Source organism: Mauremys mutica, chromosome 3 (assembly GCF_020497125.1).
Source record: "Mauremys mutica isolate MM-2020 ecotype Southern chromosome 3, ASM2049712v1, whole genome shotgun sequence".
Lineage (NCBI taxonomy): Eukaryota > Metazoa > Chordata > Testudines > Geoemydidae > Mauremys > Mauremys mutica.
In genome coordinates, this window is record NC_059074.1 from 52386877 (window position 1) to 52414743 (window position 27867).

The 27867-nt window shown below is 39.3% G+C and overlaps 1 protein-coding gene and 1 long non-coding RNA gene across 3 annotated transcripts in view; one reads left to right on the forward strand and one right to left on the reverse strand.

The window, feature by feature from the left end:
* The window catches only part of LOC123366947 (protein eyes shut homolog), a 442182-nt gene that overhangs the window by 178569 nt on the left and 235746 nt on the right, over positions 1 to 27867 (reverse strand). For both annotated transcript variants that reach the window (XM_045010895.1, XM_045010894.1), the window contains exon 11: positions 7616 to 7737. In XM_045010895.1, coding sequence (XP_044866830.1) covers positions 7616 to 7737 — 122 coding nt within the window. The remainder of the gene's footprint in view (positions 1 to 7615; positions 7738 to 27867) is intronic.
* Positions 17904 to 25624, forward strand: LOC123366950. Its single transcript, XR_006578233.1, has 3 exons — positions 17904 to 17991; positions 25148 to 25345; positions 25490 to 25624. It is a non-coding gene; the product is annotated as an uncharacterized LOC123366950 (long non-coding RNA).

Sequence of the window (27867 nt, forward strand, 5' to 3'; positions counted from 1 at the left end):
TTTTCAATCTTTCCTCTGGCTTTCATACAGCATATTCCGTCTTCTTCTCCCTGAATTTCCATGACTCTGGATTTTCCTATTCTTTGACACCTCAGACTGCTCAGTGCTTCTTTTTGATTATTAGCTTTTTGACTCCTTGACTTTCTGTCTCTGTTCTAAAGTCCTCTCCTTTTCTCAGACTAAGATCTCTCTAGCTTGTGTCACCAGTTACAACTACTCCTTCAATGCTGATGACTGACAGATCTCTCCTTTCACCCCAGCCTCCCAACCACCTTCCATTCACAAATCTTTACTTTTCTCCATCATTCCCTCCTATATATGACCTTGAAATCACTGGGTCAGATGCTTGGCCCAGAGAAAGTAAGAGACACAAAGGAAACATAAAACAAGTCTAAAAGGGTAGCTGTGGATTCACCTATAGTAGCAAAGCCTGTGTGGCCATCTTCAACCCACTCATTCAATTCCTCTCCATGTAGGGAGCACAATGGGATTGTGGTTACATTGTGATATGTTTCAGCAATCCTGGTTTGGAAGAACAGTGTCTAATGGATTGTTCCAGACCATGTAAAGTAGAGCAGACTGGGATTATTCTAGCATACTTATGCTGATGCTCTCCCCTATCCAAGCTCTTCAGATCAGGAGAGATGAAAGGAAGACACTCAACTAATTTTACTTCCTGTCCCAAACTCGGCTTTGCCAAGAGAAATTAAGATAATTATATTAAAGATTAAATTTATCTTCCTCTTAAACCCTTTTTTGTAGCCCCAATCTTTAAATGTTCCACTCAGACCTTTTTATTCTCAGAAATTTTTGAACTCCAATTTCCTTGGCAATTTCATATACTTGCTTCCTAAACTGTTTTGCATATCTATATTAATTAGATATACAATAAACTGAGAACACACCCATATATTAAACCTGTTTTTTAGAAATCTGAGAAATCTTAAGCAATACACCAGAACTGAAACTCAGACCTCTTATAGTGTATATGCTTTTTTCTGCAGGTTGTCATTGTAACTTGTCTAGAACCAGAGACTTATCAATGCTACTGATATATGACTTTGTGCAGCAAGTTGCCTAAAATCATCATCAACGTTATTGACTTATTAAAATATTTTATGGATCTGTATATTTAAAAAGATGAGACATGCAGACTTTTACTGAAAGGAAAAGAAATCCAGGAATTTGTATCTTATTCACTTTGGGAAAGTGTTTTTTAAATGACCGACATACATGTTGGATGGCGATAACTTCTGAGGGAAGCTTATACATTTGCACAGATACACCTCAAATCAGCTATTATAATTAGAAACTATCACTATAGGTACACCCTCTTAATAGTTGTTCACTAAAATGATAAGTTCCATGGCTTATTAATTGCTTTTGGTAGAAAGCAGAAATAAATTATTACTTTTAAATGTTATTATTCAATGATGTAACGTGCCATGAAGACCAATTCCACTAGGCAGACAGAAAAGGGTGCTTATAGTGATAGTTTTTCATTATATTAGTGTATTTGACATTTATCGATATGATTGTATAAGCTGCTCTTAGAAGTTATCCCTATCAACCATGTATGTTGGTCATGTAAAAGAACACTTTTCCAATGTGAATATGGTACCTTGACTTGCAAAAATGTCCATACCATGTCTTGTTTGTTTAAGTTTTGTGTTTTACTAAATAACTATGTTTGTGTACAGACATCACAGTGCTTTCAGACAACTGTTGAGTGAAGGACAAAATGTGCCCTAGAATCAGCAAAATGTTAGAGACTGTTTAGTACACATCATTGAGATGGGAAGGTGATATTCTGCACTAGAGGAGCTGGTGGTACATTCTTCACTTTATCTAGAGGAGCTGGTGGTACATACTGAAATATGACAGGTAGCATGACATGTATTTCCAGTGATATGCAAGAGGATATGAAGTACTACAAAATAAAAACAAAACAATGTCTGAAACATAAGTTGTGTCACTTTGCTGCTTCATAAATTTGTTTGGTGTAACTTTGGAAATCTCCTTCCCTACCACATAATGTTTTGAAGACAGACCAACAACAAAACTTGCACAGGACTCTGTACTAATATAAAAACAGGCAAACTTCACTAACTAAGCAGCAAATCAAAAGTAAAGGCCAGTCAGAGGCACAACAGACAAATCATAAAATGGTCCCAGTGACAGCTCTGCAGCAGCCAGAGGAAGAGCTGGCCAAGGAGCACAAATCGGGTGACCAGAAAGCAAGTGTGAAAAATCAGGACTAGGGTTGGGGGTAATAAGCACTTATATAAGACAAAGCCTCGAATATCGGGACTGTCCCTATAAAATTGGGACATCTGGTCACCCTAAGCACAAAAGAAGTGCCAGCAAAAAAGCCAGATGCTGTTGGCAAAAAAGTGTTCCAGAGTTTGATATTTGGGACCAGGAAGTGCCCTGTAGATCCCTTTCTATGGCTAAAACTGTGGACTGCTTGTGGGGGAAGACAAAATGGGTAGAAAAAAGGCACAAGTATAAAGCAGTGCCAACAGCAACAGAAGGCAGTCTGAACTCTGCATTCAAATTAGATCCATACCCCAATTTACTTATAAATATGACAATGCTATGAAAAATCCAATTGTTTGAAAATAAGCATATCTTAGGCATGCAATTTATGACCATAAATATGTACTCTTAGCCTAAGAGAAATTTATGATGGATCTTTATATAACACACACACACACTATATATATATATATAAATAAAATATAAGGAGGCAGCTGAGCATATGTTTAGCAAAGGAAATGATCTGAATAGTTCTTCCAGAATTGTTTTCCTCCTCTTGTTTGCCAACATATTGTGGAAACATTACAATTACAGATTTTGTGAACTCTTATTTACTATCTCATCAGAAGAGATGCTTCTGTCGATTTGAAATCATTGTCCATACGTCTCAGGTTGTTTGCAAAAAAACTACAGCAGTTCAATATGGGAAGGGCAGAAAGCTTTGTTTGACAGAGCTTTGATTGAAATGATGATGTGTTCTCACTTTGAGAGGGAAAGTTCCTCTTATGTGGGTTCCAGGCACATTTGGATTAATTAATCATTTCTCTCTCATGCTCATGGTGAGTCAATTAATGATTTTATTGATCTTAGTTGTGTTTGATGTCTTATGCTTTGTTGGATCAGGCTGATATCGTTCCGTAATATTGTAAGAGTGCCAATATATAATAAGGTTTTAAGTTATTCATGGTGTAGCCTAGCCGTTTTTGTAATAGTTGTAGTAATTAAGTGTAGGGCTGAAGAAGAAAAAATAAATTGTGGATATAACTGTGTGTATAAGTGCCATGCACTCATGTTATTTTAACAGTTTCTCAACATTGATCAGAATTGGGAATGAAAAGTAGTAGTAACAATGCTATTTTATTTGGATGATTATTTTTGTAATCCTAAGAATAAAGGGCATGATTCAACAAGGTACTTAAGCATGTGTGTGCCTTTAAGCACATGAAGTAATGCATGTGCTTAAGAAATATGCTCAATCAAGGCTTTAAGAACTTGTAGACAATTATTCCACCATTTTCTCCAAGGAACGTTATAGATTTGGGGCCTAATTAGAAAGAAAACAGAGCTAAACAATTCTAATATTTTTGCTAGGAAAATAATTATAGATCCTTAAATAAAATTTGCAAGGCTGTCCCCCATGTTTAAGAAAATTATATTAATAAATAACACTTAGCATGTATATATAAAGAGATTTAGTTTAGGCAGTATGCCTTTAGTAGATCTAGGGTAAAATTGTCAGAGAACTTATGAAATCTCACTGAAAGTCAATGAGGCTTCTAATTCACTGAGGCAGTTTTGAAAAAATGTACATGTAATGTATTAATGAGGATACATGTATAACTCTGCTCTCTACTGCACAGAATGTCTGACCTCACCAAGTGTCTATCATGCACTCCCCTAATGCTGCTGCAAACAAAGCGTTGGTCTACACTACCCGCCGGATCGGAGGGCAGCGATCAATCCAGCAGGGGTCAATTTATCGCTATTAGTATACACATGATAAATCAACCGCTGAGCGCTCTCCATCGACTCCGGTACTCCACCAGAACGAGAAGTGCAAGCGGAGTCGACGGGAGAGTGTCAGCTGTCAACTTACCGCTGCGGTTAAGTAGATCTAATTACGTCGACTTCAGCTATGCTATTCACGTAGCTGAAGTTGCGTATCTTAGATCGACCCCACGCGGTAGTTCAGACAAGCCCAAAGGATTTTATAATTCAGCCCAAGAGATAGGGGCCAGTGATTTTGGCTAAAGTTCATTCCAGTTTACAACCATGAAGTTTGGGAAGGATTGCAGTACATTGAGGACCACAAAGTATGTATCCATCACAAATTGATACATGACTAATGGATTCAAACTCTGATGAAGGAGGAGAATTGTCCAACTGTAAGATTAATATGTACTGTGTACATGTACTACTTCCCTGTACTGGGACGAACACCAAAAATTGCTAAACTGTATAGGCCAGTGACCTGAGGGTGGTATACAACATAGATCTTTTCAAGTATAACATTACACATAGTAGAGAGCAGCTGAACACCTAGAGAGTTGGCCATTGTGTTGTATGTTCCTGGGAAATCCAAACTAGCTGGGTATTTGGATGGCCATTTACCAGTATTCACAGAAAATATTAGATGTCCTATTTTCACTCACATGGTTCCCTCTACTAAGCAGCACTGAGTTGAGCACATGGGGATTTTTCAGAAAAGGGACAGTGTGTCTGGAGGGAATAAATGACTATATAGTACCATAGCTAACAATCCCACTACTGGAAGAGCAAATAACATCATGATATGGGAGTGCTCGGAATGGGAGAGGAATGGAAGTAAACAATGATTTAGTTGGAGATTGGTCCTGCTTTGGTCAGCGGGTTGGACTAGATGACCTCCTGAGGTGCCTTCCAACTCTTTTTATCTTCATTTCTTATACTTGAATACCTATATATTTTGTTAATAAAATTTATTCCATAATAATTTTTTACCATAAATCAACTCAGTTCAGTGTTTAAAAACAAGGGTATATTTTCCTCAAGTTAAGTTAATTAACTGTGATGTGCTTGTGTCTTTTGATGAACAAATCCACCATATTATTTCTCTGAACTGTCCAGGAGAGAGATGGACATTGCAGAGCACATGGTTTTGGGAAAATTCAGGACTTGGGAGTGTTTTGGAATCACCCTGCAAATAGTAACCAAGGCTGGTAAAAGCCAGAGTGGGGCTGTAGACAGACTATTGCAGTCTGAGCTGCTGACCCAGGGATGTCCAGCACAAGACACTCATGTTGTGACCTGCTTGCTGGTAGGCGGGTTGTTAGAGGCCCAGGTTGGAAGCTACAACAGCAAAGCATCGTGAGGCACCCAAGGTTACAGGACAGGCAGTGACAACTCCTAACTGGTCTGAATTGCACCCCAGAATGTGACGAAATTTTAACTTGATTTTTCCCTATTAACAAGTTTTTGTGGCCAGGGGAACCCAAAGGCCTTTATTAGGATATGATGTTATTTGGGTAGAATATGTGAGATATTTCAGAAAAGATGGTACAGTTGGAATCAGTGACAAATAGTATTTGCAATTGTTCAAGGATCCATCTCACTGTAAAAGCCTGGATGCATAATTTCAAGTTTATGATCTACTGAGGATTAGAATGAAGGACATAGTGGTGGAAACAACAAATAAATGTCAGGCTTTTTGAAATTATCCTTTGTCATCTACTGAAATTGGGGTGGGATGGGGTAAAAAAAACCAAACATTTTCCTTGGTCCATAAACTGAACATTTTTTTATAGGAAATTAAAAATAAACAGAGGATTCAAGTTTATTAATTTAGTAAACTTTCTTATTTTAAAATGCTCAACTATTAATATGTATTTTATAAAAGCGCAGATGCTTGGGTTATGTAATCAAGTAGCTGATGAACTTTTGCACTGTCAGCAGCAATGACATGTCAATAGCAATGGAATCAGAAAAATGAGAGGCTCCACTTCCAGGAATATTTGTAGATCATTTCATTTCAACAGTGAAAGGCTTGGTACAAACCTTAATTATCTTAAGTATACAGCGAGATTATCAGAGAGGTTTTAAACAAATGTGCAAACTTTCTTGATTATGATTTGAACTGCTGCCTCTCAAGTGAATGCCCTACCCACTGGGCAGTCTGATGTAGGGAGTCCCTCAATCTCTCCTGCTGAAACTGTTGCATTGTGGACACTTGAAGAGTCATTTGGGCCAGAGAGAGAGAGCAAGAGATGACACAGGCATGAAGATGATGCTATAGCTTAGGGGTTAGAGTACTCACCCAGGATCTTGTCCCTCTGCTCCAATGACTAATTATTTATCGTCCTTTACACACACACACACACACACACACACAGAGGTTTTGTGTGACCTAACCTAAGGGGTCAGATCCAGTAGGCTTGTTCAGAGGGTGCCTATCGGATAAGGCCCTGCATGCAATTTAAGCAGCCAAACACCCATCTTCCCCTGATTTATGAATCTCTCTGGGGTTTAGATGGGAGATAGATGTCCATATACCTACAGGCATGCTCAGAGACAGAAATATAAGTGGCTAGGAAATTTTTACTGCAATAACTTAGGAGCTGAGTTTAGGTGCCTACAGTTTTCAGCAGGAGTTTGTGCATTGTAGTAATCCAACACTGGGATTTAGTTGCCTAATGCAGGGACTTGGGCATGTATCTCCTTTTGTACACTCACACCTATGTGTGTGAACTGTCATGTTTGTTTAATATTTTAAAATCCTTCTGTCCATCTTTCTATTTTATGCAATGTGCCATACACATTATCAGTGTACAACAAATAATAAAATTGTACATAGTAATTATCTTATGTTGTATACTTTCCAGCATCCAAGTCTATATCTGTTTGAATTAACATCCAGCTTTAGAAAGACCATGTTAGTATTGATGTCATGAAAAATGAAACCAACACTGGCTTTAGCAGTGAGTAACAAATACTGATTGCAAGCGTCAACTGTTTTAACAGTGCCAAGTGATGGATTTTACATTTGAAAAATAGATTGGATTAGATTGAAATAAAAGATTTGAAGTTGATTCATATTTTTATGTTCAAAAACAGTACTGTTCTCTTCATTAGATTCTGACCATCTCTCTTAATTTGGCTGTTACTAATGGTCAGGCTAAAATATTACTTTGTCATCTTCATCCACAAGGTGGTAGCAGTGATATAACCTCACAGACCTGTCCATGTTACCTAGGATAAATGTGCCCCACCCCCACTGCCTCTAACCCCAAAACTTCCCCTGCAGTTAAGGGGCACATACGGTAGAAAGAGATTCCATATTTTCTTTGATGACCTGCAGTTCCGGATTGGATTCCCTGCTAAGGGTTTTGAATTGATTCACTTGCCATCTGCAATTCATTATTTCTGCTGATTTCAAATGAATATGTCAGTACTTGTAGCACTGTATCCATAACAGAAGTTGCTGTTCATCTCTGTGCAGTAATTTTAAATTCACCAAGTACAGGTATAAATGAATAATTGGGAGCATTAGTGTGTCATTGCAGAAAGTTAATCGTTTAAGGAGGAAGATGGAGATGCTTACCTATAGCTATTGAACAGATCTGTACAGGTGCCGTTGTTTTTGCATGTCTCTGAGTTACATTCATTGGATTCATATTCACAAAATGTTCCTTCCCATCCAGGCGGGCAGACACACCGGTAGCTCTGTAATGAATTATGAAAAATAAATCATCTCAATGTCAATTTTCATCTAGCTGAGTACATTTATAATAGGAGTAATTGCTCGCTGTTGTGCCTTCTTGGTCTTTGAACAAGTGCATTAGTCTGTTTCCTAGTTTTGAAGCTTCAAAGCATCAAAAACATAATGATGCTTTTGGCCTGACAGTAAGTTGAAAAAAGGATTACATATAATATGCAAGCTATACTATTTAATACATATATTTTGCTTTATCAGTCAGTATTACATTCTAAAACATATAAACATATGTAAGCAGGTGTTAGGAATGTAGATCTATCAGACAGGCTCGACACCTTAAATGGTGCATTAGCTAAGTAATTGTGCAGCATCTAACTGGTTTGCATGAGGAAAACAGTCAAAATATGTATCTCAGACCCTGGGTAATGACTAAAGAATGTGAAAACATAAGTCTTTCCAGCATTTTCATGCCAATATTAAAAATAATAATTAACATGAGGTATGAATACAAAATTGTCACTGATTAAATATTTTATGCCGTTCAATCATTGTGCATATTCATCTCTAACTGACAGATGTCACAGGGCAGTTCCATTCACCTGCAAGGCAATTATACCGAAGCATAAACTACCCCAAATGTTTGGTCATCATTTCACAAATATTTATTAATTGGCATCAGTATGCAAGTGGAAAGGTCCCATAAAAGTGAAAATCATATATATGTTGCCTACATTGTATATAAAGAAAAAAGCTTGAGAATATCTGTTGAATTGAATATTAATTTGAGATGGGCTGCATTGCAAGCACTTCTCTTCTCCAGAGGCTCAGCTCACTTGTTTTGGCAAGGTGATTACTTCTAGGAAAATTTCCCTTCTTTCGACCAAAAAATAGGGAAACACTTCCAGGACAAAGATAGCTAGTGTGAATTATTTTAGTGCTTGCTAAACAGTGAGTTGGGTCTTCAGATGTATGAGATTAACTTTTGTATTTACAGTAAAAGATTATGTCATCTGAGCCGCCAGGTATAAAAATCTAAACTGAGCAATCACAAAGTGAAAACATTGAGTCAAAACTCTCAAAAATAGGGATTGGGGAACATTATTTTTCCATCTTCAAAGGATTGCATATTTAATTGAAGCCACAGACACAAATCATAGATTGACAAAGAAGGGAGGGGAAAGGTCTTAGAAGTAGTAAAATTTCTAACAACAAATCCATCAGAAAATAGTGACAGTTGTTGGCTCGAATTCATACCTGATGTAACTGGACTTAAAATATCACCAGGCATGAGTATGGAAATTGTCTTTTGATCAACTAAAACTTCAAATATTATTGTGTATATATTCTACTGCTATTAATCAAGGGCAACCATAGATTTTGAGAAACACTTAGTGAAGTACTGTCTGCAGGGCCCATGTTATAAACAGATAGTTAAGGGTTAATGCCTCTTTTACTGCAAAGGGTTAAGAAGTTCACCTAGCCTAGCTGACACCTGACCAGAAGAACCAATGGGGGAACACGATGTTTCAAAAGGAAGGAGGGAAGTTTCCTTTGTCTAGAGTCAGTTTTCAGTTTCAGCCGGAGTGAAAAAGATCAAGGAACCAGCCTCTTATCAGAGTAGTGAGTTTTAGAAAGGAATAAATAGGTTTATGTTTATTTTCTCTTGTAACTTGTCTTTGTGCAGTTAGGGGAGTAATCAAATTTGGGTATTCTTGTGTGTACTAAGGTTTTTGCCCAGGGGAACATCCTGTGTTTTAAATCTGTTGTCTGTGAGATCATGCTGTCTCCCAGAGGTTTTTTTTTATTTTACTTTTAATTTTCTTTAATTAAAAGCCTTCTTTTTAAGAACCTGATTGATTTTTTCCCTGTTTTTTAGATCCAAGGGAATTGGATTTGGACTCACCAGGGATTGTTGGGGGGGAAAAGCGAGGGGGAAGGAGTAATTTTTCCTTGTTTTAAGATCCAAAGGATTTGGATCAGTGTTCACCAGGGACTTAGTGGAGTCTCTCAAGGCTACCCAGGGAGGGGAAGATTTTTGGGGGGAAGACAGAGTTTTCCAGATAACTCAGAAATCTGGATGGTGGCAGTGAGACCAGATCTAAGATGGTAGTTAAGCTTAGAGGTGTGCATGCAGGTCCCCACATCTGTACCCTAAAGCTCAGAGTGGGCATGAAACCAATGACAGCCCATCCAACTCCCTCATGCACATACCTTGAATAAGATGGGGCAGCAGACAAACAACTGCAGGACAGCAGATTTGGAACTATGAAAGATACTATGGCTGGTGAGTCCTGTGTATGTGGTAAGGAGCCTTAAAACGTGGACCATATGCCAAAGAGATTGCCTGGGACTAAGGCAATCATTGCTATTATGAGTGGAGTAGCAAAAGGAGTTTATATAGAACCTAAGGAGATGAGAGAAAACAAAACAGATATTTCCCTCATATATTTTGTCCTTTGGCCTGTTTCTGTCTCCTGAATGTGTTGGGAAAGTTCTATTCCTGGTGGATACTCACTAGTTATGAAAAATAAGTTCCAGATTTTAAATTTTTTTATCTGATATTCAGTTTATTAGCATTGTGCTCCTGAACTCTGTATTGATAATCAGGTGTGAACCTGAATCCATAAGAAGAGAGAGCAGACTTGGCAGGAGATGTTAGAAAAAGTAGGAAATAGCGGATGTGACAGGGGCAGCAGCAAATAGAGATAAATATAAAGAGACAAAAAGTTTTAGAGAAGAGCTTTGTTTTGTTAAATAAGGGAGAGATTGATGGGTCAAGAGAACTCTGTAGAGGCAGACAATTTTCAGGGGATTTTGCCACAGCAAAGGAAGAATAAAATCTTTTTGGACAGCCTGCACTTCTATTTATCACATGTGTTAATGTTTTCCATTATGTATGTTTCCACATCCCACTGGCCATTTAAATATTTTAATGTTTTGGAGGTTGCTTTAGATTCCTTCCCATCTCCGCATATTTATAAGTGCCATAACAACTGTTACGACTAAGAGAAAGATACTATGTTTGAAAACACAAACTCAAAGAATGAAAAAATATTAGTCACAAATACACCAAGAAATCTGTCCAAGGCTTCTGAACAGTTATTCTCAGTTCAGATTTGCACATACTCCAGGCATTAAAAAAACAATATTATTCACTTTCCAATTGACTCTTCTAGGACAGGTTAAACATATTGTCAAAAATAATATGAGGGAGCCAGCAACTGAGTTTAAGAATCAGGGGGTTTATCTTTAATCATTACTAAGCACGTAAAGGTATCATTAATATCTATCAGCCATTGGAAATTTCTCATTTGACATTTCACTTTTGACCATGGTAGGGTTGAAATACAAAACTCAAGAGAAAAATGTTTTTACCATAATATGACAACTCCTGCAAAAAGCACAATTGACACTTTTGGCTAATCTCTCTTTGCCTCAGTTCCACATCTGAGGCACAGAGATGTTACTGCCAATATCGCCCAATGTTTCAACGAATTGTCTTGGCTTGATTTTTTTTAGAGTATTTCTCATTTTAATAGCACTTTTCCATGTACAAATACCTCAAATTTGACTTCAGTCACAGATGGATATGTACAGCATGTCTAAAAATTAGCCCTCAGGTGTCTCACATTAAGCATCTGTGAGAAAGTAACTCACCAGCCTTGGGGCAAGGAGTGACACTGAAGGGTTTTGCTCTGTAGGCCTACCGCCCATGTCTGCTAGGGTCCTCTTTTGCCTGGTGACTTGACCCTCCAATAGGTCATCTTTGGACTCACCACATTTGAGGTAAACCAGGGTTTTCACCCAGTAGTACCAGGCCCTCACATCTACTTGATGGTCCTGGTCCAAGCCCAATAGTCCTTCTGACCTCAAGTCTCTGAAGAGTCACTTCCATGTAGGCCATACAGCATCATTGAGAACTGGTGTTGTTATAATGGAATTTGCCAGTATTTTTTAATGAGATCAAGGGTGGAGAAGTACCAAGTGGCCTCCAGTCACTCCAGCCACTCATCTGCTCTCAGCATGGGATAGGTATCAAGTTTAGAGATGATATTTACCTTTCAGAAATCATTACAAAAAATATGTTGTACCATCTGGCTTAGGTACAAGCACATAGGGCCCCTGCATTCACAAGGTGGTGGTTCTATGATTCCCAAGTCAAACACGGCCTGGAGCTTCTCCTATATGACTTCTCACATTTCTCTGGGAAGCATCTGCTGTGTCCCTCAAATATATTGCACTAGTGTTTTCTCAATATAACGATAGGCTACCTGGGTTTTGTCCAGAAGGGCTGAGAACACAGTGGAAAAGGGAAGGCTGTTAAATGAACAAATTGCTGAAATGGACATAAAGTTGCAAAATGTCTTGGTGTTACCACATGTGTATTTTTCTGTAAATATTTTGTTCCCAAAATGACACCCACCTCTCATTATAATACTGTTCATAAGGTCATCTTATCAGGTGGTGCTACCATAAAACAACAATGAAAAAATATCAATGCAGCAAAGTGATAGGCTAAACTAAACGGAATTCTTCTACTTGCTCTTAAAAACAGAAAAAGCTAGCCTAGTGCCCTAGTGGTAGTGCTCTATAGCACCAGGAAGGAGATTTGGGTTTGATCCCTGACACTGACAGAGGCTGGTAGTTCTGCCCTGGGAATAGGAAATGAAAAGGCTGATGATTTGATCAACATGAAACAACTGATTAAGGAATCTGTCAATAGACTTAAAAAGGAAAATCTTCTCTTCCTCAAGTCGAAGTACTGGGGCTGCAACCTAGCACTTCAGTAGAGGAGTGGGTAGCTAAAGTGTGAAAGAGAGAGACTTCGGGAAGGAATTCTACATGATGGAGACCTAACCAGACTTTCCATTACCTTGCACCTTGTGTGGTCATTATACTTATGCAAAGTGAGTAAACTGCTACCGTTCTTATTTGATAGTGTTTTTTTGCCAGCTTTGCACACAGGTAAACGACTGCATAAGATGCAGTGCAGGAGAGAATCAGGTCCATAATATAAAAATAGTGTTAGTCATACCCTTCTGGGACCTGGAGCTTCTCAGTTATTAATGGAAACATTGCCCCAAATTTCCAAACCGAAGTGCCTAATGATATCCAGCCAAATCCTTATTTAGGCACTTAAATATGTGGAATAGCTCTCAGAGATGCTATATTCCTCTAACTCTCATTGACTTTAATGGACTTTGACAGTGATTAGCATTTCTGAAAATCGGGCCACATATTTAAGTTCTTGTATATGGATTTAGAGGCTTATTTTTAGTCACTCAAATTTGAACATCTTGACCAGGGGTGGCCAACCTGAGCCTCAGAAGGAGTCAGAATTTACCAATGTACATTGCCAAAGAGCCACAGTAATACATCAGCAGCCCCCCATCAGCTCCCCCTTCCCCGCTTCCAGCACCTCCCGCCCACCAGCAGCCCTGCCAATCAACACCTCCCCTTCCCTCTCCATCAGCTGTTTTCATGATGTGCAGGAAGCTCTGGGGGGAGGAGGGGGATGAACAAGGGCACTGCAGGCTCAGGGGAGGGAGTGGAAAGGGGTGGAATGGGGGACGAGCCTGTGGCAGAGCCAGGGACTGAGTAGTGAGCACCCCCCAGTACATTGGAAAGTTGGTGCCTGTAGCTCCAGCCCTGGAGTTGGTGCCTATACAAGGAGCTGCATATTAACTTCTGAAGAGCTGCATATGGCTCCAGAGCCACAGGTTGGCCACCCCTGATCTTGACCATTGTGTCTGAATACCTGTATAATAACAAGAACATCTTTCCTGAAACAAGAAGAGAGACTTTCCTAACATAGCACTTTAGGGATAAAATTCTAGCTCTGAGGTGCCAGGATTTCACCCTAGGAACCTAACCAGAGTATTGCCTAAAATAACAAAATTGGGTATTTACAACATGTGATAAATAAAGTGGTGGAGTAGCTCCCTTTGATGGACACCCAGCCAGCCAGTTAGCTGTAAAATCACTCTTGGTAGTTGTTCTCTGCTTGCTTTACCTTTAACAAGCCCAAAGGTAAAAGAAAAGGAGTGGGCACCTGACAAAAATTGCCAATGGGAAGGCTAGAACTTTTTAAAATGGGAAAGAAACTTTCCCTTTGTCTGGTGTTCTCCAGAGAAGGAGAGATGGAGCAGCAATGCTATAAGCAGGGATGCTGTGTAAGGCTTGAATCAGGTATAAAAATTCATTTTCCATACCCAGAAGAAATTATTGGACAGGGCATGTTTAAATAGATGTGATTAGGTTTATTTTTTTTATTTTGGCTTGTGAATCTCCTCTGTGCTAACCCCAGATGCTTTTGTTTTGCTTGTAACCTTTAAGCTGAACCTCAAGAGATCAATTCTTGATGTGTAATTTTTGTAATTGTTGCTTTTAGGATCTAGCAAAAAGCCTAAGTTCCAAATGCATTTCCTTTCTTTTTGTTTTTAATAAATTTTACCCTTTTTTAAGAACAGGGTTGGATTTTTGTGTCCCTAAGGGGTTTGGGCATATGCTGTTTAATTAGCTGGTGGCAACAGCTAATTTCCTTTGTTTTCTTTCTCAGCTCTTTCCCCGGGGAGGGGGTGGGGCAAAAGGGCTTGAGAGTACCCCACAGGGAGGAATTCCCAAGTGCTCCTTCCTGGGTCCAAGAGGGTTTTGCATTTGGGTGGTGGCAGCGTTTACCAAGCCAAGCTCAGAAAAAAGTATTAAACTCCCAAGGTTACAGACTCCCAAATCTGGAGTGGCCAGTATTAATTTTTTAAAATCCTTGCAGGCTCCTACCTTCTGTACTCAAAGTGACAGAGTGGGGATTCAGCCTTGACACCACAGGTTAAAACTTCATAGATTCCAAGGCCAGAAGGGACCATTGTGATCATCTAGTCTGACTTAATGTATAGCACAGGCTATAGAACTTCCCCAAAATAATTCCTAGAGCATACTTTATAGAAAAACATCTAATCCAGATTTAAGAATTGTCAGCGATGGAGAGTCCACCACGATTTTGGTGAATTGTTCCAGTGGTTCATTACCCTCACAGCAATAAAATTTCCCACTTGCTATCTGGTCACCCTAGCCTCTAAATTCAAAGGGTGCCTATTGCACCATCCAACCCTTTTCATGTTTAAATTTGGATGAGTTTTTTCCCATTCATAGGCTTTTGGAAAATCTTCAATACTCTATGTGATTCATTAGATGCTAGCACTGTGATTTGTGATAAATAACCCATTAGCCATGTTTTAGAATGGCTGTGGCTGCTACACCCTTTGTTCCTTGTTGACCTTCAGAGACTTTTATAGGGGAATGTGAAAGGAAGAAAATGCTCAAGTAACATTATAAATAAGTGGGGCTATCAGCTCTGTCTATAATAATCTTTCAGAATCTTTTGTAGTTACTGAATTTGTGGTTGGTACCATGCTATACAGATTTAAAAAACTATCTCTTCTGATCCAATCTATGGGCGCATGCACATGTACACATTTGTATATACATTATATATAATTATAATTGTAAACACATGGCAGACACTGAGGTTTTAGTTCTCTTTTTGTATGCTCTCTTTGTAAGTTTCATTGAATCATTTCAAACAATTTCAACAAAAATATGCAAGTTTATAATATAATATATACAACTCAAATGAGGATGATCATATATTTGTAAATTTAGTAAATCTGTTCATATCTGGACACACTTTGAAATCTTTTCTCAGTCCTTATTCAAGCAAAAATTTCACTAAAGTCCCATTGTTGCAACAGGTTTGTACAAGTATAAGGGTGGAATATATCCCCTGTTCAAGGGACCAGCCCCAGTCCCCTGCACTATGTAAGTCTTATTTTAAAACCTCAGATTAGGTTTAAGTGAACCAATGGGGTTCTTAGGCTTTTTCTTAGAATTTATCTGAGGAGATGACTGAGTAAGTATGAAAACTTGACTAAGAATTTCAAAATTTAGACCATTGGAAAGGTCTGAATTTCCAATATTTTTCTGGCTGAAGTAGTTTTGATAACTGGACATTTAAAAATCATCTTTCTGTCACAATACAGTAAAAGCTGTGTTATCTGGCACTTTACCATCCGGAAAGCTCTATAAACCAGCATTTCTGATCTTCATTGAAAGTCCAGTTTATAGTCCAGTTGCCTTGGGGTCGGCAGGCTCCCTACTTGTCTCCCTGGAAGCGGCAACATATCCCTGCTGCTCCTAGATGAAGGAACGGCCATGAGGGGTTCGGAGTGCAGGAGGGGGTGTGGCGCTGGGGCACAGGATTTGGGAGGGAGTTTGTGTGCAGGAAGCGGGGTCAGGGCAGGAGGTTGGGGTACAAGAGGGATTTCAGGGTGCAGTATTCAGGTAGCGCTTGCCTTAGGCAGCTCCCCAAAGGCAGTGACCTGTCCCTGCTGCTCCTAGGTGGAGGCACGTGCTGCCTCCATCCTGCCCTGAGCACTGGCTCCGCAGTTCCCATTGGATGGGAACTGTGGTCAATGAGAGCCATGTGGGTGTCACCTGTGGGATGAAGCAGCGCACAGAGCCACCTAGTCGCACCTCAACCTAGGAGCAGCAGGTACAGGTCACCGCTTGCGGGGAGCCACCTGAGGCAAGCACCGTCTGGATCTGGCACCCCAAAACCCCTCCTGCACCCAAACTCCCTCCCAGAGCTGGTGCCCCACACCCCCTCCCAAGCCCCATCTCCCACACCCAAACTTCCTCTTTCTTAGTTAACTGGAATTTTTCATTTATCAGCACCCCTCATTCCACCAACATGCCAGATAAAAAACGTTTATTGTAATATTGTCAAAAGGCCCCATATGCTTACATACATATAACTAAAGGAAAAGAATAAGTAAGACAGACTTGATGGTACATCCATCCAACTCTTTAAATTCCTTTTTCAAAATGAGGGAGAAATATGTGAAAGCATATGTGCTGGCCAAAAGTAAGGAGACAACAGATTGCTTTGCATTTGGAGGTAGAAGAGAAATCAAGCAGCATATACAGTGCACAATAACTGTCATTCTGATCAGCCAAAACACCTCAAGCTTTCCTTTAGTCAGGTACTTTTTCAAGTTCTCCTCTAAACTGTTAATCATTTTGATTTTTGGTTAAAAAATATATGAATCACCTTCCTACAATAGACATTGACTGCCAGAAGTGAACTTTTAAAAACTCCAACTTCTCTGAATAAAATGATCCTTCATGCAGAAATAATCTTTCATGTTCTGGATCTGTCATGTACAACAGGCCTTTTAAACTGAAAAGATAATATGCATAGGGCCTGAAGAAACAACTCTATATTTAAATTCTGGGTAGAGTTGCTAACTACTATGGGCCAATCCATCAAGTGGAGATAATTGATATAAAATTCAGTAATAAAAAGACAGAAAATTAGGACCAGCAGAACTATGGAAAGATTGATTATGGAGACCCTGAATCTTTCTTTTATAAATGACAATATTGTATAGAACGTTTAAAGAAGATAATATGCAGCTATTGTCACATGTATATCCTATTATGTATAGGAAAAATTATTTGAACTCTCAACCATTTTAGGTTTTCTGACTCTGGATTTCCTTTCTTGGTCTTTCTTTCACCTTCACAGCCAGATCTTTCCTGTCTCCCCATTGACTCTCTTCACCTTCCAAATATTTCCCAAAATGTTTTGATCCCCAGTACATCCTTACCTCCTTTCCTTCTCTCTCCCTCTGTCTCCAAGATGATTCTCAAAAGGATACTTCCTTTTCTAATCCACTATGAGATATGTCCAATGCTTAGCTTGTGCCAAGGTTTGCCAGGGCTGAACCCCGGCACCTCTATGTTTGGCAGTTCATAGTCCCAGAACCTCTGGGCTTGGCATGTCAGTAATGAAAGTAAAAAAAAAAACAAAAACCAACCAACAAACAATAAAAACCTTTAACCTCTGCACCCAATTACATGAGCCCCAGCACCTCTTATATTACACATTAAGCACTACATATGGCCATCTGTCTCTTTGCAAAGGAAAGCATTTTCTTGTAGTCAATCTCGGTGTGCTCTACGGCTTCCACAGTCAGTAACATACCAAAATTAACTGAGTTCCATTGCAACCTTAATGCAGCCCCTTTGTGCACATGCATTATGATACAGTCTATAATTACATAATTGTATACTATTTTTTTCCACAGGAGCCCTATCTTATTCACTGCACAGGATAGACTTGTTGTGGAGATGAATCAGAGTTATGTAGTGAAGGAGACTGCTGTCTGCAGGACCCCTGCTTCATTTGTTGCAGACATTAGAAGGTGTGTAATGAATGAGGCACAAGACTTCAGAAAGAGAAAGGATGGTTTTAGAGCTATTTCTATATTTCTACCTCCTTTTATTTTTGCAGCTATATGCAAAAAATAAATATAATGAACACTGAGCCATGGTTAAGTTAAATGGAGTGATAACTGTGTATCTGCAAATCAGCACTTTTTAATGGCCTCAAAGGAACAAGATAATTGTCCTCTGCAGCAGGTGAAAAATAGCAAAATTATTTCACAGAGACTATAGCCTTTAGTGTACAATATGCATAGCACAGTAGTTTTGCATTGCAATTATGAGAACAACAGCTTTGCTTAATGTAGGCAAATGACTTAATCTAATGTAGCAAGGATCAAACATTGTCACCAGTTCTACCTCCCATATACATACCTAAAACCTCACATGCACACTTGTGTATCTTCATCCAATTAACTATGTAGCTGGTAAGAATGTTTAATTTCATAATATTAGCATATTTTCCCCCTTTGACAACATTAAAAAAAGAGTAATTCTCCATTTGCAAACCTGTGTTACTGGAAAATGGCAGCTGAACATCTGGCAAACAGAAACTACAACACAAAAGATTCATCACACACAACAAGAATCCAAATTATGAATACATTAAATCTTCACACCTATGCTTCTGAAGATATAGGTTAAAAACAAATCTATTGCCATACTAATATGGGTTCAAGTTCTGACTTCTGTTACACATGTAGGCTATTGATGTCAGTGGGTATAAGGCAAAATTTGACCTTATGATTAAAACCTAATTTGTGCTGGTCAGAATATAGGTTTGGTCTCCCCGCGTCACACACAGAACATTTCAATAACACACTATATTTTTTTGTTTGCTTCAACAATTCACATAGAAAATTTTGATTTTTGACAAAATATTACAAAATGAAATACTTTGCCAGAAAACAGAAATATTTAAGCCAAAACCTGAAAATATTTCAGTTCATGAGCCTACATTCATGCCACATGGAAATTGTAGTTCAGGTGCCTTATGCTCCCATTTTCCTCTATGGTTCGGGAGCCCAAGCCAGACTATGACTCTCATGAAGCACGCTCTTAGGGAAGGGAGAGGGGTGTGCCCTAGGAGTCTCTGGATGTGCTACAGATTGAGAAATCCCAACCCTTAGAGGGGTGAAGGTATCCAAGCTACAACTTCTGTGAGGCACCATTTTGAATTGAAATATTTTGATTTTTTTTATGAGATACAGAAATTTTATGCAGAAAGCACACACTTTTGTGAAAAAAATCATTTTGTCAAAAACACAATTTTCCATTGAAAAATTGTTGATGGAACATTTTCAATAGCCATAATCCCATCCTGTGTATCTGAATACCTGTGATAAGTCAGGGCTTCTGCCCAGCTGCCAAATGACTCATTGCTCCAGCCACAGTCTCTTTGAGGATTTTAATTATCCAACTTAAACAAAACATTTCCACAGCTCACCCTTTACATCTCGGGCTCTTCCTGCCTCCCCTCCCAGGGGACTCTGGCAGTCCTGCTACTCCTGCTTCTTGCAATACTGACTCACTCTCCCTCTACCATTTCTTTGTCACTGCTAATCTTCTTCCCTTCCAGCTTGTCCTCACTGAAATGCTCCCTGGCTCGGGATAGCCAAGGTGCAGTCCCACCCCCTTTATTAGCCCAACTGGGTGCACCTGGTCTGCCACAGAGTACCTGGACCTACTTCAGTTACATACTGGCATACTTCTCTCCCACCCATTTTCAGAAAAACCTGCCCTTTTCACAGGCCTGACCTGAGAGAGACCCATCCTTATTCTGGGGCCACCATCCAAGCTGGACCCCCATACACATCACCCAAACTTCTTCCATACCAAAACAAAACAATATTCCCACAGCATGTTATACAAGAACGCTCCATAAAAATTCACATGCATTAGAGAGGGTTCCTCAAGTTGCCCACAGTCCCTAAAGCCGGTGCTTGCTCTGATGCCAGTTCTGCAGAGGTTTGCTCCCCGGGGCTGTCCCCAAACAGATGCTTTGAGTAAGTACCAAGGATGTGCTGTAGCTCCAGCAGCATAGCCTCTTTGGTTAAGAGCTTCAGCCTAGCACCCTTGCCAGTTGTAATTGCTTTTGGGCTTAGTTCCTAGTGGGTTGTAGGAGAACTTTTCTATCCGTGCCATGGGAGTTGATCAGAAGTGCTTTAAAGAGAGATCACAGCTGCCCCACACCCATACACCCACAACACAACTTCAAATACCATTGCATTCCCCTTCAGGCATGAGACTGTAAAAACTCATTAAGTGGTTGCACAAAGCATCCCTGATTTCCGTTGCATGTGTAGTTCCAGCACTAGTCATGACAGTTGCATTGTCTAGCTATAGTTGAAACTTCTTTTGCCAGATTATCTGAAATCAGGCCATGGCAAAAGGGGGAAAAAGGCGGGGGAATAACAGTGGAACAGTGATTCCATTTAGAATAATGTCATTTGGTTGGAGTAATGTCCCAACTTCTCCATGAAGGTAAAGTCCTGCTCTCTGAAACACCTTGGCATCATGCACCTTGTCAGTGCAACCCACATTAGTGTCCATAAATCTGCCCCTGTGATTTTATGAACTCATGTGCTCCTTGCAGAGGGCAAACTATAAGCATATAGGTCCAATCAATGACTCTTGCACAATTTGAAAAGCCCATTCTCTCAAAGCTAGCAATTAATTCAGTAACAGTTGGAATGCCCACCACCTTTGAGTAGATCACAGTCCTGATCCTCACAAATCTCTGCCACAACGCCTACAGTTGAATTGCCAATTCCAAGCTGTTTAGCTACGGACTTGTAGCAGTTTGGGGTAGTCAGCTTTCAGATGGCGATAGTGTTCTGCTTCTGAACTGACATAGCATCCCTCCTGTGCTTTGCGGGGGTTTAAGCTCACAGACACATTCATCACAGACATTTTGTGTCTACAGGTGTCAGGACATGCACAGCACCAGGGTCATTTTCTTGCCCTTCATCCAGCAGCTGACTCTGCTCCAGTAGTCCCTGTGATGGTGGAGGGGGCATTATAAGGGTACAACACTTTGGGCTCAGTGCTCACTACAGTTCCCATGACCTAGTTGAATTCCTAATAAAAGAGTCAGGAAGTTGGGGAGGTCTCACAGGTGCAGTTAGAATCTTTGACTTTATGGTAGTCTGTCTTCAGCCACTTGATTCTCTCTCTGCATTCTTCTGCTGTCTGTTCGATCCCCAATACTGCCTGCCCTTGGACATAGCTTTTTCAACACCATCACTGTATGCACTCTTGCTGAAACTGAACATCTTGCTCACCTCACACCAGAGGCCAACCAGATCAGCTTTGTTCCTCTGGCCAGTTAGCAGTGCACGTGATGCAGGAGTGTTGGCCTAGTTAATACACAGGAGGGCTAACTATGTTTCCAGTTGAACAGTTGGCATGGAAATGAAGGGTTAAATGACGAGCAGCTACACTTGTACCAGAAGGTGGCTTCTGGTTTCTGGGAAGCAAGTGGGAAGCTTTGGCAGATGGCAGGGCTAGGAAGCACAGCTGCAGGAAATTGTGGGATTGTATTGGTGGACTCTCCAGACCAGAGTTCAGTGACCCAGACTTCAGCTGCGTCCACCCTGCAAAGTGCCTGAGCTTTTACTTGTGTCACAGTAGGATTCAGGCTCTTACCCACCCGCCCTAGCAGGGTCCATGGATCTAAGTCCGGAAGCGTTCCTGACCCGAGACAGACTGATTTCTGTGTGGATGAAAGCAGGCCTTAGGCTTACACCTGAGTCAGAGTCCAGGTTTAGTGTGCTGGATAGACATACACCAAGTGGCTAGAACATGGACAAGACTGAAAGGTAACTGCTAAGTCACAGGCAAAATTGACCCTAGATTGCCTTAGAGGGCTATCCAGCCTGTGACAGTACCACAGACATGAGAGTTCAAGACAATATACTCTATATCAGGGGTAGGCAACCTATGGCACGTGTGTCGAAGGCGGCACACAAGCTCATTTTCAGTGGCACTCACACTGCTCGGGTCCTGGCCACCAGTCCCAGGGCTCTGCATTTTAATTTAATTTTAAATGAAGCTTCTTAAACATTTTAAAAACCTTATTTACTTTACATACAACAATAGTTTAGTTATGTATTATAGACTTATAGAAAGAGACCTTCTAAAAATGTTAAAATGTATTACTGGCATGTGAAACCTTAAATCAGTGTGAATAAATGAAGACTTGGCACACCACTTCTGAAAGGTTGCCGACCCTTGCTCTATATATTAAACAGTTTTAAATCTCACTAAGTTTCTAACATCAATTGTGTCACATTTTGTTCTTTCTGATGGCATTTTCTGTGGATCAAAACCTTAAGGTTCTTCTTTTAAAAGGGAATTGCTTTTAGGAGTGATCTAGATGAATAAACTGATTCAATAAATGAAAAGGCCAGATTAAAATGCCAATTTTTCATTACTATGACAAGGTGAAGTCAGGTTTCAATAACACCACAGATAAATTTAGCAGCTTGTAAAAAAAACATCAGAGAGTCTCTTCATCTTCAGCTATCCTAAAATCTTAATGTAAAGTTTTCTTCAGAAATCATGCTGTCAGGAAGAGCTGCATAGAAAGATGTCCTAGAAAACAGGATGAATAGCACTCTTGCAGTATTAAATTATTTACCTATTCTCTGCTTTGATATAAAAAAAATGGACTTGCTTGTACTCTTGCTTGATACTTCATTTACCATAAAGAAATGGGCTTTTCTTCAGTTGAGAACTGGCTAATTTCCAAAGATTTTGCTAGGGACCAAGGGGCCTCTGTGCCAGGGAGGAAGGAAGATTTCTTGAGTGAAGGATGGAGGAAATCCCAAATTAACCCATCTCCTCCTCCATATCTTGGCCTACATTCCTTCTGTGCCTTCCCTCTCCTCAAGTTGTTTGCAGATGATACTAAACTACTCAAGATAGTTAAGACCAAAGCAGATTGTGAAGAACTTCAGAAAGATCTCACAAAACTAAGTGATTGGGCAACAAAATGGCAAATGAAATTTAATGTGGCTAAATGTAAAGTAATGCACATTGGAAAAAATAACCCTAACTATACATACAATATGATGGGGGCTAATTTAGCTACAACGAGTCAGGAAAAAGATCTTGGAGTCATCATGGACAGTTCTCTGAAGATGTCCACGCAGTGTGCAGAGGCGGTCAAAAAAGCAAACAGGATGTTAGGAATCATTAAAAAGGGGATAGAGAATAAGACTGAGAATATATTATTGCCCTTATATAAATCCATGGTACGCCCACATCTCGAATACTGTGTACAGATGTGGTCTCCTCACCTCAAAAAAGTTATTCTAGCACTATAAAAGGTTCAGAAAAGGGCAATTAAAATGATTAGGGGTTTGGAGAGGGTCCCATACGAGGAAAGATTAAAGAGGCTAGGACTCTTCAGCTTGGAAAAGAGGAGACTAAGGAGGGATATGATAGAGGAATATAAAATCACGAGTGATGTTGAGAAAGTGGATAAGGAAAAGTTATTTACTTATTCCCATAATACAAGAACTAGGGGTCACCAAATGAAATTAATAGGCAGCAGGTTTAAAACAAATAAAAGAAAGTTCTTCTTCACGCAGCGCACAGTCAACTTGTGGAACTCCTTACCTGAGGAGGTTTTGAAGGCTAGGACTATAACAATGTTTAAAAGGGAACTGGATAAATTCATGGTGGCTAAGTCCATAAATGGCTATTAGCCAGGATGGGTAAGAATGGTGTCCCTAGCCTCTGTTCGTCAGAGGATGGAGATGGATGGCAGGAGAGAGATCACTTGATCATTGCCTGTTAGGTTCACTCCCTCTGGGGAACCTGGCATTGGCCACTGTCAGTAGACAGATACTGGGCTAGATGGACCTTTGGTCTGACCCGGTACTGCCATTCTTATGTTCTTATAAGTTCCTGAATCCTCATCTTTAGTTTGGCAGTCAGACATAGGAACACAGATCATATCAGATGGTCTGGCTGGTAGAAAAGGAACACTTTTTGAAAGAACTGACATGGATCTGAGAAAATTGATATTATAGCACTCGATGCATGAGTTAGAGAGGTATAAGACTTTCTTTTTAGATGAGAAATACATTGGAAGCAACAGTGAAAGATGTGGAACTCCAAAGGGTGAGGTATAGAGTAGGTACTGGATACTGAAGATGAGTTTAGCAGTGCAGAAAAGTCAAGATAAAGTCTAATTTGTTATCACTGTTGAAAGAATTAAACTGTTCACTTCAAAAATCACTTCTTTAAAATTCTAGAATTTCATCACTAAAATGTGTTGCTAAAATTTATGGTTGGAATGATTAGCAGCAAATATTCATGTCACCCTAAAATGTAAAGTATTTTGTTGTTTTTCTTATTTGTGCTGCTCCAATATGGGCCACAGAGCCTATGTATTTGGTGCACATCAGATAGAAGACATTAACAATTCCACACAATTTTAGAAGTTAAATGACCTTTGTTCATGTCAATACCCATTTACAGAAGCTCAGATAATATTATGGATGTTCAAACACTCATTTAATCCCAGTTCTTATTTATACATCTTTCCTCCAGCCAAGGTACGTTGAACGTTCTAATGGTATGTTCCTTTCTATTAAATCTAGTTATATATTTATGCACCCAAAATAATTATAAATTTATTACATATTATATGTTAATTAATTATCAAAAATAAACTTTCATTTATTCAAACCTTCAGAAAGGTTGATAGGTGAAGCAGCGAATATTTTTAATTAGCTGATTTCTCCAGCCTTTAGCTCATTTACTAGCTAAATTAGGAAGATACAGCACATTTAAAATCAGCTAATATAGCCAATAATTGATCAATTTTAGTGAGTTTAGTTTTGTTTTGCACGGGAACATTTAGCTTCATCTGCATATATTAATTATGGTTATTAAGCATATGCATAGGGCTCAATGATTTTTCCATTGCCCTTCTTCCCTCAAAACAAAACAAGATTTACATTTTCAAAAGCGTCTACTTTGTGTGCATGTCCAATCTAAAATACCTTGGATTTCAAATTCAAAGGTGTTTCATACCCACAACTCTAATTACAGTATATTTTGAGTTCTCAGTATATTAATTTAAATAATAATAATTTTTATTTGTATTATAATCATACACAGAGACTCCAATCAAGATTGGGGACCCACTTTAGAAGATATCAGAGGGATAGCCGTGTTAGTCTGGATCTGTAAAAGCAGCAAAGAGTCCTGTGGCACCTTATAGACTAACAGACGTATTGGAGCATGAGCATTCGTGGGTTTCATCAGGAATACAATTCTGAATAAAATATTCAGATGGGTTTAACACAGATACATAAGGTTTACCTTTTTGTCCTATTAATCGACATTGCAGTTTGAAATCTGACATTCTAATTAATGATTGACTATTGTTTAGTTTTTGTTTCTGTTTCTTGAGCTTTAACATTTATTCTATTTATGCTCTTCTCCCGTTTTTTCTCCTAGATGGCTATCCAGGAAACATGTCAAAGATGTCAGTTTCAAGGTGACAAGTACTGAATAGCGAAGGAAAAATAATGAAAAACAGTGGCCTTAAGCTATATGTGCAAAATAAACCTAATAACTAGTTGAAGTACAAAGGACATTTTGAATATCAGCCTTTGATCAGTATATCTTGTTTGACCTTTAACTCAGTTGTTCAAAGAAGAGTTAAAGGTCAAACAAATTTCAGTTAAGCGGGAACACACCCAAGAATTCAGTGTTCCCAGAAGCACGACCAAAGCTTTCAGTTTGTTCCCAGGTCTCAGACAAAAGCTCTGTGATAATTTGAAAGAACATTCTAGGTATTGAAGTATCAACCTTAGAACATCACTTCAAAATTCCTATGTCTGGCATTGCCACAATCAGATGTTTAACATGATTCAGGAAGAAGCAGTAAAACTATTGTACAGGTGACCCGTTTCTCATACAACAAGAGCTAGCTTGTACCATTGCTACTGTAAATGCGTTAAGCTCTGTGAGCAAAATAAACCAAATAACAAGTTGAAATACAAAGGCAACTTTGCATATCAGCCTTTGATCTGATCACTGTAGTGCTGCAACCTAGATGCTTCCCACAGCAACAGGAGGGTTTTTTTTCCAATCTATATAGATAATCCACCTCCCCAAGTTGTGGTAGTTGGGATGACAAATGTCTACACCGGGTCAGTTTAACTATAGTGCTCAGGAGCACAAATTGTTCCTGCCCCTGAGCTCCATAACTACATCAGCTTAACTTTTAAGTGGAGATCAGACCTAAGACCTGAACCAAATCCAGTCTATGAGCCATGTCTCTGCACTTCATCAATCGGTCTCCGAACAGAAACACTACAAAAATGTTTGTTCTTGCCACATTACAGGCTCAGAGGAAGTATCAGGAATCTTATTAGATATCCAGTTCTGATGAGATTTTAGCCCAAAATAATACTGAGAAGCATAAAAACTTTCCATATGTTAAATTAATATATGTCCTGTAAAACACCTATCACACACTTAATGTACCGAGGCCAATATTTTCAAACCCAACCACCCAAAGTTAGGCACCTTATTTCATATCGAGGTACCTATATGAATGATATTCAAAGATGATAAAATAGGGGTTGAGAGTATTAAATATTAATACAGATTCTAACTTTAGGCACTGAGGTGTGAAAATGTAGCCAGTATGTACACAAGTTGAAGCAACTGCTTGCCATTTAGCTAAGTAGCTCAATTTAAAAAATGGCTATATAGTTCATTATGACCACCATTATGCATGTCTTTAAAAAAAGGTTTAATGTCCCTACTTCCAACTTATGGCCCTTTCTCACACCTCTTTTGAACAGCAGTAGATGTATAGGGCCTTGCAAATCACTTTCTAGTGGAGGAAAAATCATCAATAAGCAGTCTGGGTAGATTCTAAGAGTAATTTGTTTGTATTACCCCAGTCCTAAAACTGTAATCTTTAAGGAATCTAAGCCCAGCACCTATGCCTGGTTCCCAAGGAGCAATTCTACCTGAAGAATTGGTTCCAATCAGAGATTACGGCAGACAGCAAATTCTCTTGCTGCTCGCACAGCTCTGAGTTACTACAGAGAATTCTTTCCAGGCGTCTGGTTGGTGGGGCTTGCCCACATGTTCAGAGTCTAACTGATCACCATATTTGGAGTCAAAAAGGAATTTTCCCCAGGTCAGATAGGCAAAAAATCCCCATGGTCTCTGCCTTTCTTTTCAGCATGGGTCACTTGCTGGTTTGAACTAAAGTAGTTTCTAGCAAAGTTATGAATTTAAGCTCCCATGCTTGGCTTTTGAAAGTGTTGTGCAAATTTCCTTTGAGGATGAGGACTGAGAGGTCATATATGGAGTGACTGCGTTGTGAAAAGCATTCACCCATAAATGATACGGTGTTTTCATCTTTTATCAATTTTCCGCGTAAGTTCATTCAAGGACATAGTAGTGATTGTCTAGTTTCACACATACAGTTGTTATTTGGCCCTTTATTGGGGTATCATCCCCAAAGGACAATCATCTATAACCTTCTGACCACTACATACAATTCCAAATATGCTGAACAACTCTGCAGAAGTTTTCAGAAAAAAATGAGGAACCATCTCTTGCACCTTAAATATTCCAGAAGGGGTCCCTCTCAAACAAGAAATCATCATATAGTCCCAAACGCTGAATAGAAAAAAATAAATAAATCAGGAAACCTACCTACAGATCATACAAGAAACCCAACACAACTATCAAAAACACCTGATGACAACCATCCAACACACAAAAAATAGTGGAAACAATTACAACAACTCCACAACCCACCAACACCACCTCCAAGAGAAATCATGACACACCACGTGAACACTACA